Source organism: Vulpes vulpes, chromosome 7 (genome assembly GCF_048418805.1).
Source record: "Vulpes vulpes isolate BD-2025 chromosome 7, VulVul3, whole genome shotgun sequence".
Classification (NCBI taxonomy): domain Eukaryota; kingdom Metazoa; phylum Chordata; class Mammalia; order Carnivora; family Canidae; genus Vulpes; species Vulpes vulpes.
Genome location: NC_132786.1, coordinates 117025794 through 117035678, shown reverse-complemented (window position 1 = coordinate 117035678; position 9885 = coordinate 117025794). Strand labels below are relative to the sequence as shown.

The 9885-nt window shown below is 38.1% G+C and overlaps 1 protein-coding gene across 2 annotated transcripts in view; it reads right to left on the bottom strand.

Annotated features, from left to right (window-relative positions):
- Positions 1 to 1289: 1289 nt before the first annotated feature.
- The window catches only part of ZNF277 (zinc finger protein 277), a 93401-nt gene continuing 84805 nt past the window's right edge, over positions 1290 to 9885 (bottom strand). For both annotated transcript variants that reach the window (XM_026012163.2, XM_026012164.2), the window contains exons 8-12: positions 9797 to 9864; positions 8091 to 8187; positions 6070 to 6112; positions 4688 to 4862; positions 1290 to 3140 (exon numbers count right to left, since the gene is read on the bottom strand). In XM_026012163.2, the coding sequence (XP_025867948.2) occupies positions 2954 to 3140; positions 4688 to 4862; positions 6070 to 6112; positions 8091 to 8187; positions 9797 to 9864 (570 nt within the window). In that variant the 3' untranslated portion in view covers positions 1290 to 2953. The remainder of the gene's footprint in view (positions 3141 to 4687; positions 4863 to 6069; positions 6113 to 8090; positions 8188 to 9796; positions 9865 to 9885) is intronic.

Sequence of the window (9885 nt, the reverse complement as noted above, 5' to 3'; positions counted from 1 at the left end):
TTGGCAAGTAGTCTCTATTCTCTGTGTAGCTCTAAGAGAGTACTTTCCAGTAGTGGTCTATATTCTTGCTCCCTCTGAGAGTCAGCACAGTTGGCTGAAATTTTGCTTCTATTCTTGTTTGATTTTTTTGGGACCAAGTTATTATTTCTGAGCTAAAAAAAAAAAAAAAAAAAAAAAACCAAACCTCCAAAACATCTACTCATTTTAAAAATAACCTCTTACATGAGTTAAACCTAAGTACATCATCTTTTCCCTTTTATCTGTCCTTCAATTTCATTTTTCCTCTTATATCCATCTGATCTGTTCTCTAAGATCTCAACTTTATCTCCAAAAAAATCTTTCTCCTTCACAAACTTAATTATTCTTAATTTTGTTCTCATTCCTTCATTGTTCCTGTTCTAAAACTGAAGTACATTCTAGAAATACTCTAAACATTCCCTGATTTCCTGAACAAATCTGATTCCTAGACACACAAGGTTCTAGGTTTAGGACTAACTACCTTCTTAATCTTTTAGAATTATTTAACACAATTGTATCTTTAACTTAGGCATTTTCCATTATAGTAAGGCTTCTATGTCTTTGCTTTTTTCTATCTCTCTCTCTTTTTTAAGATTTATTTTTTTTAGAGTGGGAAAGGGGCAGAGGGAGAGAGTCCTAAGCAGACTCCCTGCTGAGAGCAGAGCCTACAGTGGGGCTCAATCTCACGACTCTGAGATCCTGACCTGAGCCAAAACCAAGAGGTGGATGTTCAACTGACTGAGCTACCCAAGTGCTCCTTCACTGTTTGGTTTTTTAATAAAAGACTGGTGTGGATATCTGCAAACCTGGAGGCTTAGAAATCTAAAGCCTTGGTCAGAGCCTATTAAATTCACAAATCCAGTAAATTTTGGATCACATGGTGGGAGATTACTCTTGGGACTCTTGACAGGCCATATGACTTCAAGATTAGTCTTTGGGTATTGGCTACATAGGTTGGTATCAACAGTTGAAAACTAGAACTTCAAACTACAGTTCTCTACAGTACACATGCTGTGTAAAGACTGACTGTAAAAGAAATGAGAGAATTAAAATATCATCATTTTGAAGACACTAAAAAAATAATAGACAACAATCACAATGAACACTAAACTAGTTAGATAAAAGACCGATGGAGAACTTTGTAATGGTGCATGGACTGATACCTGAATGGACTATTAGCTCTAAAATCTCTAAAACTGGCACATGGGGTATTATATGCCTGATATGATGCAACAACAACAGTACTTATAGATTATTCTTGCAAAAAAAAATTGTTTGAACACAAATTTACTGGAATTTCTTAAATCTACCAGTCTGCAGGGAAAATGGGTGATAGAGGAACACGTTAAATGATACAAAGAACATATGATCATCCAAATTCAGAAAGGGAGAGAAATGGCTCAGTTTCTTTAACAAAAAAGTGCCATTTCAAAAGGAACGGAACATGAACTGTATAGATTAAAAGACCCTTAAGAACCATGCCAACCAAATGCAATATATATGGATCTCACCTGGGACCTGATTTAAACAAACCAACTGTAAAAGCATTTAAGACTTACAGAAAAGTTGCCGTAGTACCAAGAATTGCTATATAACCTTCACCTAACCAAACGTTAACAATATACTACATTCACTTTAGCATTTTCTCTCTACATATTCACATTGTTTTTTTGAGAGTAAGTTGCAGCCAAAATGCTCTTTACCCCTAATTTTCACTGTGTATTAACTAAAGACAAGGACATTCTCATATATAACCACAGTAAAATTATCAAAATATGGAAATTAATACCAATTAACATTAGCTACAGACCTTATTAAAAGTGTACCATTTGTCCCACTAGATCTTTTACAGGAAAAAAAAATTTTTTTTCTTGGTCCAGAATCCAATCCAGTATAACATGTAGTCGTATCTCTAAAGTTTTCTTTAATCTGGAATAGTATTTCAGTCTTTGTTTTTCATGACCTGGACTTTTAAAGAATAAAGGCTGATTATTTTGTAGACTGTCCCTCAACTTGGGTTTGACTACTATCTCTTTGTTATATTTACATTATGCATTTTTTGAAGAATTCCTCAAGCATGATGCTTTCTCTTCCTCAGTGCATCTAATCAGGAAACATACAATATTTTTCCTATAACCGATAATACTCAAAAGGACATTTTTGAGACAACTAGGGAAAACTGAAAACATAAGATATTAAGAAGTTATTGTTAATTTTGTTAGATGTCATAATGGTATGTATTTGTTTTTTTAAAATGGCATTGATCTGTTAGTGATATATGCATTGCAGAAGAGGCTCGATGTCCAGTTATAGGGAGTTTGGTTACATTAGGCAGGAAGCAGTAATAATAATAGAGTCAGATCTTGACTTTTCTGAAATAGTTTCCAATTTGTACATTCTCCAGGTCTTTGACCATTTTTCCTTTCTTTTGGTCACTACTTCTACAGTTTACACAAATAGTCAAATTTTGTGACTTGCTGGATGAAGAAAGAGTGTGGGAGAGGAAATTGAAATTACTGGTGGAAATTAACTTTATAAATAATTTGAACATTTCATTTCTTTGTGATTTGTATGTCTTCCTTATTTAAAAACTTTTTTTGAGGGGGGATAATCTCTTCACCCAACATGGGGCTCGAGCTCATACCTGGAGATTGAGAGTCACATGCTCAACCACTTGAGCAAGCCAGGTACCCTGCAGGTCCTTCTTATTACAGATAATCAATCAAGTATAATGAAATGAGATCACTTATAATGATCATATAGTAGAGCTTTACAGCCAAAAATACAAAAAGTCCTCAGGTTATTTTTTGAAAAGTATTTTTTAAAAAATTTGTCACCAAGGACTAACCCTTTGCTGATGTCCAAATTTAAACTATTTTTCTGAGTTTGTCTCATAAGAGAAAAACATGAAAAGTTGCTTCTGTGGTATTTTCTTCTAGTTTTTCAAGCCCTCATGTAGTAGCAACTGGTTCAAAATACTGCTTTGTTTCAAAGCATGCAGTTTAGATGTATCTTCACTGATGATGGTAATATTTCCATTATGTTCCTGAGCCGTCAGGTCACTTTCACTATCAGACAGTGTACACAGTAGAGTGTCGTTTTCATAGGTTGGAAAATAATACCTGAAAACAACCACAGATACAGTGAATAATCAAACTATATAAAATATCCAGAAAAGTTTCTAGGCAGTTGAACATACACATTACTCTAATTCCGCTAAGTTTCCTTGCCCACAATTCCAACAGCATTTTGCAAAGGTGGTATGGGTGTCAACTTTGGAATTACTTTTACTTTAACCTTTATTGGCTGACGTCAATCTCACTAGCATCCTTGCTAGCTGCCCATTCAGCCTGTACTTGATGTACCCATAAAACTCACAATCTGGGAATGCCTGGGTGGCTCAGTGGTTAAGCCTTTGGCTCAGGGCGTGATACTCGAGTCCCAGGATTGAGTCCCACTTCAGGCTCCCTGCAAGGAGCCTGCTTCTCCCTCTGCCTGTGTCTCTGCCTCTCTCTCTGTGTGTCTCTCATGAATAAATGAATACAAATCTTTAACAAAATTGTTTAAGTACTATTATAGATTAGGCTCGATGCCCTTTGAAGAACACATCCCCACTGTAGGATTTCTTTTTCCTGATAAAACACAGAGTGTATCATACTTTTTATAGGCTATATTTATTGTTCCAATATAGCTACAAAGTAATTTTTCTTATTTCTGTGTAGGTACGGATCAGTGGGCCAACTGCCTAACATTTATAAAATGCTAAGATGCAAAATATATACCAAAAGCTCTAATAGTCGTGCTTTGACATAGTAATTTTATTTCTAGGAGTTTATTTAAATGAAAAATTGGGTAAGTGTGCAATAAGATAGGCATAGGGATACTCATTGTATTACTATTTATAAGAGTAAAATGCAAGAAACAAACCTCAGTATCTAGCAAATTAGGGTATATCTACTGAATGGCATATTTGGCAATCATTAAAAATAATGCAACTGATATGTATTGATATAGAAAAATGTTTACAATATTATTAATAAACTATAATGAAAAAAAATCTATACCTCATCTTTATCTTCATGCCACAAAATCTGAGAGTTAGTGACACATATAAAAGGGGGATTCCTTTTTTTTTTTATTTAAAGATTTTATTTATTTATTCATGAGAGACAGAGAGAGGCAGAGACACAGGCAGAGGGAGAAGCAGGCTCCATGCAGGGAGCCCGATGTGGGACTCGATCCCGGATCTCCAGGATCACACCCTGGGCTGAAGGTGGCGCTAAACCGCTGGGCTACCCAGGGATCCCAAAAGGGGATTCCTTTAAAAATAAGGTTTTTGGGATTCCTGGGTGGCTCAGCGGTTTAGCACCTGCCTTTGGCTCCGGGTGCAATCCTGGAGTCCCGGGATTGAGTCCCACATCGGGCTCCCTGCATGGAGCCTGCTTCTCCCTCTGGCTGTGTCTCTGCCCCGCCCCCCCCCCCCCCCCCCCCCCCGCCTCTGTCTCTCATGAATAAATAAGTAAAATCTTAAAAAAAAAAGTTTTCTAAGATTTTTGCTTTTTTTAAAATAAACACATATTTCTCTTTTATTTAAGTTTGGAGAAATTGAATAAAGGAACAAATAGGGATATGGAGTAAAGAAGTATATGTGTGGTTGAGTAGCACTCACTCTGGTTGATCCCAGGTCTTTCTTTCAGGAAGCAGTGATGTATGTTTAGCTTCTTCCATATGAGTCCTTAACTCTGCTTTGGATTTGAATTTCACATGGCAGCCATAACATCTACATTGGTGAATTTGTCTCCGAATGAAATTGACCAGTTTCACTTGCTGGTAGAAATTTAATCCTGAAAACAAGAGTTTATACAATCTTTAGAATCAGTCAGACTCATTTTTGCACTGTTATGATTTTTTAAAGGAGCCACTTCTCTTTCTCTTTTAAAAAAGATTTTATTTATTTGAAAGAGGGGGGAAAGAGAGAAAGAGAGAGAGAGAGAGAGAGAGAGAGAGACATGAGCAGGGAGAGGGGCAGAAGATGGACAAGCAGAGTCTACACTGAGTGTGGAGCCCAAGGCAGGGCTCAATCCCAGGACCCTGAAATCATGATCTGAGCCAAAGGCAGACAATTAACCAACTGAACCACCCAAGTGCCTGAGTCACTTCTCTTTATTAACCAACGTGAAGAGACAGTCTGATTACAAAGCATAATAATAGATACCAAACTATAACAGCCAATACTTTTATAGGGCTTATGTGCTAGGCACTGTTCTAATCAGTTTCCATGTATTAATACGCTTAGCTTTTGCAGAACTCTACCACATAGGTAGTATTATCATAGCCACGTATTAGGAAACTGCCCAAGGTTGAATAGCCAGTGGGTGGGTAGAACCAGCATTTGACGTACATACATGTCTGTAAGAAGAGCAAAGAAAAGTAACACATACCAGAGTCTAGGAAAGCAGTCAGTGAGCTGAGGAATGGGAAGTAGGCTTTCTACTGTCTTTGATCCATTAGCGAGTCAGTAATTTACATCTTCATGCCCCTAATCTTTCCATCATAGTGATACTGAGAATGATGCAACTGGGTACATCTGTGATAAATAAATAATCCAGCTACACTGCCAAGCAGTACAGTAGGTGTTTTATATACATTATCTACTCCTTGTCACATTCTGTTGACCTGAGGCCTTATGTCACACAGCCAGTAAGTGCTGGAGCTGGAATATGAACTCTAGTCTGACATCAAAATCCATGGTCTTTCCATTAGCCCCTTCCACTTTATTTATGACGGATACTAACCGGTAGCTTGTATTTTATTTGAAGCATTCATATATGTAGGAAAGAAGAAAGACCATATGAAATAAAAAACCATACTTGAATATTACAGTTCAAAATGGTTGTGAATCACCGCTTCAGGCGGTCCCATTGAGACCATCTGTGGAGAGACACATTTTGGCTGTGCACCCTCCCATCACGACACCGAACACAGGCATCGCTTACAGGATGGTGTATAAAAATGCCACATCATGGAAAACAACTTCTGAATCAAACTCACCAAGTTCTGACTTTATTTTGAGGAGATCAAACTCGTGAGCATCCTAAAAAAAGGAATGAATATCTGTGAGCATATAAATTATTTAATCTTTCAGGCTGAAGTTATAAACAGACGGCTTATTCATAGGAGTTTGAACACTGTTGAAACTCGTCTCAGTTCATCATGTTCTGCTTTTGAAGTATTCGAAATATAACTACTTCCCCCCACCACATCCAACTACTTTTTAAAGCACAGTCCAAACAAGTCATGCCAATCAGTTAAAACATTTTAATTATTCACAGTTTGTATCTACAGTTTTCACAATTTACTGTGTATGCATTCTGCAGTCTGACAAAAGTGTCCTCAGTCTCTAGTAAGATGTGGCCCTACTTACTATACTGTGCGCCTGGACTAGAATTATGGATATAGGTCCTTTGCTACACAAGCACATAGGTAATTTTACAAATCTGCTTTTCATTTTATGCTGTCAAATATACGGTTTAATGCAAATTTCTCCTCACTGATATCATAAATTACATTTCTTTTGATTTTTACAATGCAGACTTATTCTGCTCTACTCCTGTAATCGTCCAACTGGGTAAATGTTTGAACTTAAAAGCTTACAGAGAATAAAGACCATCCAACTCCCTATGAAGGCATTAGTGTAACATCAGAGGCAGGATAATTAGGAATTCCATGATAGTTCATGATTGAAAGCGACTGAGTAGAGGCCGAGGACACAGGTCAAGGACGTTGCAAAGGGAATTCCTACACAGGGTAGGGGGTACTAAGACTCCTTTCAATTCAAAGATATTAGGATATTATGAACTAAATTTAAATACTGGTAACTATACCCACATACTACTAGCAACCTGTTTCAGAAAAAAAAGACTGCTTTTGGAGGGGTAAATGCTCATGGCCTTTTAGACACCTTCTAGTTTTTTTATTTCATGGAACTAGGAACAGTGTTTCTGAATGAGAGTGGGGAGAAGGTGGGTGAAAGAGGACAGTCTATATGACGGTTGGCAGAGATGGCTGGGGGAGGGTAGGGACAGCATATTAGAATCATCCAGTATAATATTCTTTATATTCAAATCACCCCTCAACCCTCAGGCTGCGATACTGTCAAGACTCATTAGATGTTCCCCCTTTCCACCTCCACTGTCCAGCTGAGGATCAGAGATATTGGTAATGTGTCATGTTTCAGATATATTGGGGTAAAAAGAAGATTTTGTTTCAAGCTTCATTATAACATAAAAATGGCATCCACAGAAGGGAACACACAAATTGGAAATGCCCTCAAATATCGTCCCTCCAAATCCTTGTGACTGAAGGAGCTTGCACAGCCATACTCTGTACTCTCTCTGCCCACTCCCCTCCCCCCATGCTCTACTATTCCATTTCCATCAAGGGCTTTGTAAATGGAAGTTTCTCCCTTCTTGCTTTCTTCATTCACCAGCACAGAAAGCAGTGGAAAAAGACTCAGAACCTGTCCATATCTTGAGTACTATTAATCATGGTTATAGGTCCCACATTCTAAGCTAAAATTATCTCATGAACATCTCAGAGGTAGGAGGCACCAGTGGTCTGTGAAATCCCACCCTAACAGTTCACACCCATCCAGGGCAATGTACTAAATTGCCCTGAGTTCTGGTTCTTCTTGATGGTTCTGACCTGTCTCTTCTGCTTTGCTTATAGCACTTAGAAGAAACAAAAAAATTTATTCATTTATTTATTTGACAGAGAAAGTGAGGGAGGGAGTGAGCGCAGGGGGAGGGTCCGAGGGAGAGAATCTTTCAAGCAGATTCCACGCTGAGCAAGGAGCCCAACTTGGGGCTCTATCTCATAAATCTGAGACCGTGACAGGAGCTAAAACCAAGAATTGGATGCTTAACTGCCTAAGCCACCCAGGCACTCTGCTTACAACACTTTTAGGAATAGGATAGTGACAGAAATTTCGTATAAATGCTGTAAGATTACAATCATGATCAGCTTTCCCCTGTCAGAACAAAACAAAATTCAAATGAATAAAAGTATCTCACCTCCATGTGGACACATAATTTCTCAATCGTTTCTGCTTGCTTTTCACAAAATAGGCAGACAGCAGAGTCAGGGTGTTCTTCCCAATCAGACCAATCACTGTGTTAAAAAAAAAAAAAAAACAGCAAATAGGGAGATTCCCCTCATTAAAAGGGTGTACTACACAGTCACTTGGTATTACTTCCTCCTCCCCGGGAAACCCTGCCAATCTCTTTCAACTCTGACATTTTTGTAAAGACTGTCACATCATATTATGACTCCTTGATATAGCTTTTGAAATTCAAAGCAGCACCATGAAATTAATATAAATAGCGAACAGGTGCTGCTCCATTTTCTTCTATTTGCTTCTCTTCTGAGCAACTATTTCACTACAGAATCAGTATAATGCTTTTCTGAGACAACTAGGTTTAATTTGCAAAGGAGGCATATCAGTAGATGCGATGCTGTCTCTCATTAGCCACAACCACTAAGTACGCATGCTGTGAGGTGCAATGCTGGGAGTGTGTCTCTCTCTGCATGACAAATGGTGTGTTTTAAAAAGGCAAACCGTACATCCTTCATGTGAGAAATACTGATCATTTTAAATGGGCAAGTGTTAAATCTGGTGGTAGACAGAGAAGTCAAAAAACATACAGAACTCATGTTACTAATCCTGCCTACCCCCCACACCCTGCATTTATTTTTGAGACACTGCCAACTTCTTGTCATTCCTAAGCCTGGAAAATTGAAATCCCAAGAGAGGAAAAAAGGCTAAACAGCTTTGAAGGAAAAGAGAATGAATAGCAGGGAATCCTTTTAGTTGAAAAGAACACTTCTCAAGCTTGTAATTCCAAGGAAAGAAGCTGCGAATGTTTTAACTAGGTCAATGGGATGCACATGGAACAAGGTTAACTTGAATTCCGTTATATTCTCTATTTCAATGACAAGCAGCGTGGAGAAGCCAAAAGTCGTATCACTTCAAGGTCTGGGTACCATTGGTGAGCAAAACACCAATGGAATGTATTTTTCTCTGAATTATATTTTATCTGTGTTTTTAATTAACAGTTTAAAAATTATTTTATTTTAAAAAAGATTAATTTGAAAGAGAGCACGAGAAAGTGAGAGGCAGCATAAGTGAGGGAGAGGGCATGGGAGGGACTGAGGGAGGGAGAGAAGCAGACGCCCTACTCAGCAGGGAGCCCGACATGGGGCTCAATCCCAGGACCCCAGGATCATGATCTGAGCCAAAGGCAGATGCCTAACTGTCTGACCCACCTAGGACTCCAGGATCCTAAATTAAAAAAAATTTTTATTCATTCAGTTTTAAAGATTTTATTTATTTGAGAGAAAGAGAAGAGGGAGAGGGACAAGCAGACTCTACACTAAGCAGACCTTGACATAGGGCTTGATCTCCTGATCCTAAGATCAAGACCTAAGCCAAGACCAAGAGTCAGATGCTCGACCAACTGAGCCACCGAGGCACCCCTCAATTAACTGTTGTAATGACAAAACCGTATTTAGTTGGAATAACAATTGCTTTAGTGATTTTTATGTCAAAGTTACTTTGAATTCAAGCTTTTGCACTATTACATGGAAAGATGCATGGCTCAGAGAGAAAGTTTTCTTCGTTTCTACTCTCTCTCCAGAATAATAATTTTAAACCCAACTAAAGAAATGTTTTCCTCCTCTTAAAACACAGCAATTAATTAGCAGTTATAAGAAGTCTTACTCTTCCTGATGGTCTAGCAACTCCCGATCATCTTCCAATTGAACTTCCTCCCACGATTTTCCAAGTTCCTTTTGTGGGAAGAACAGAAA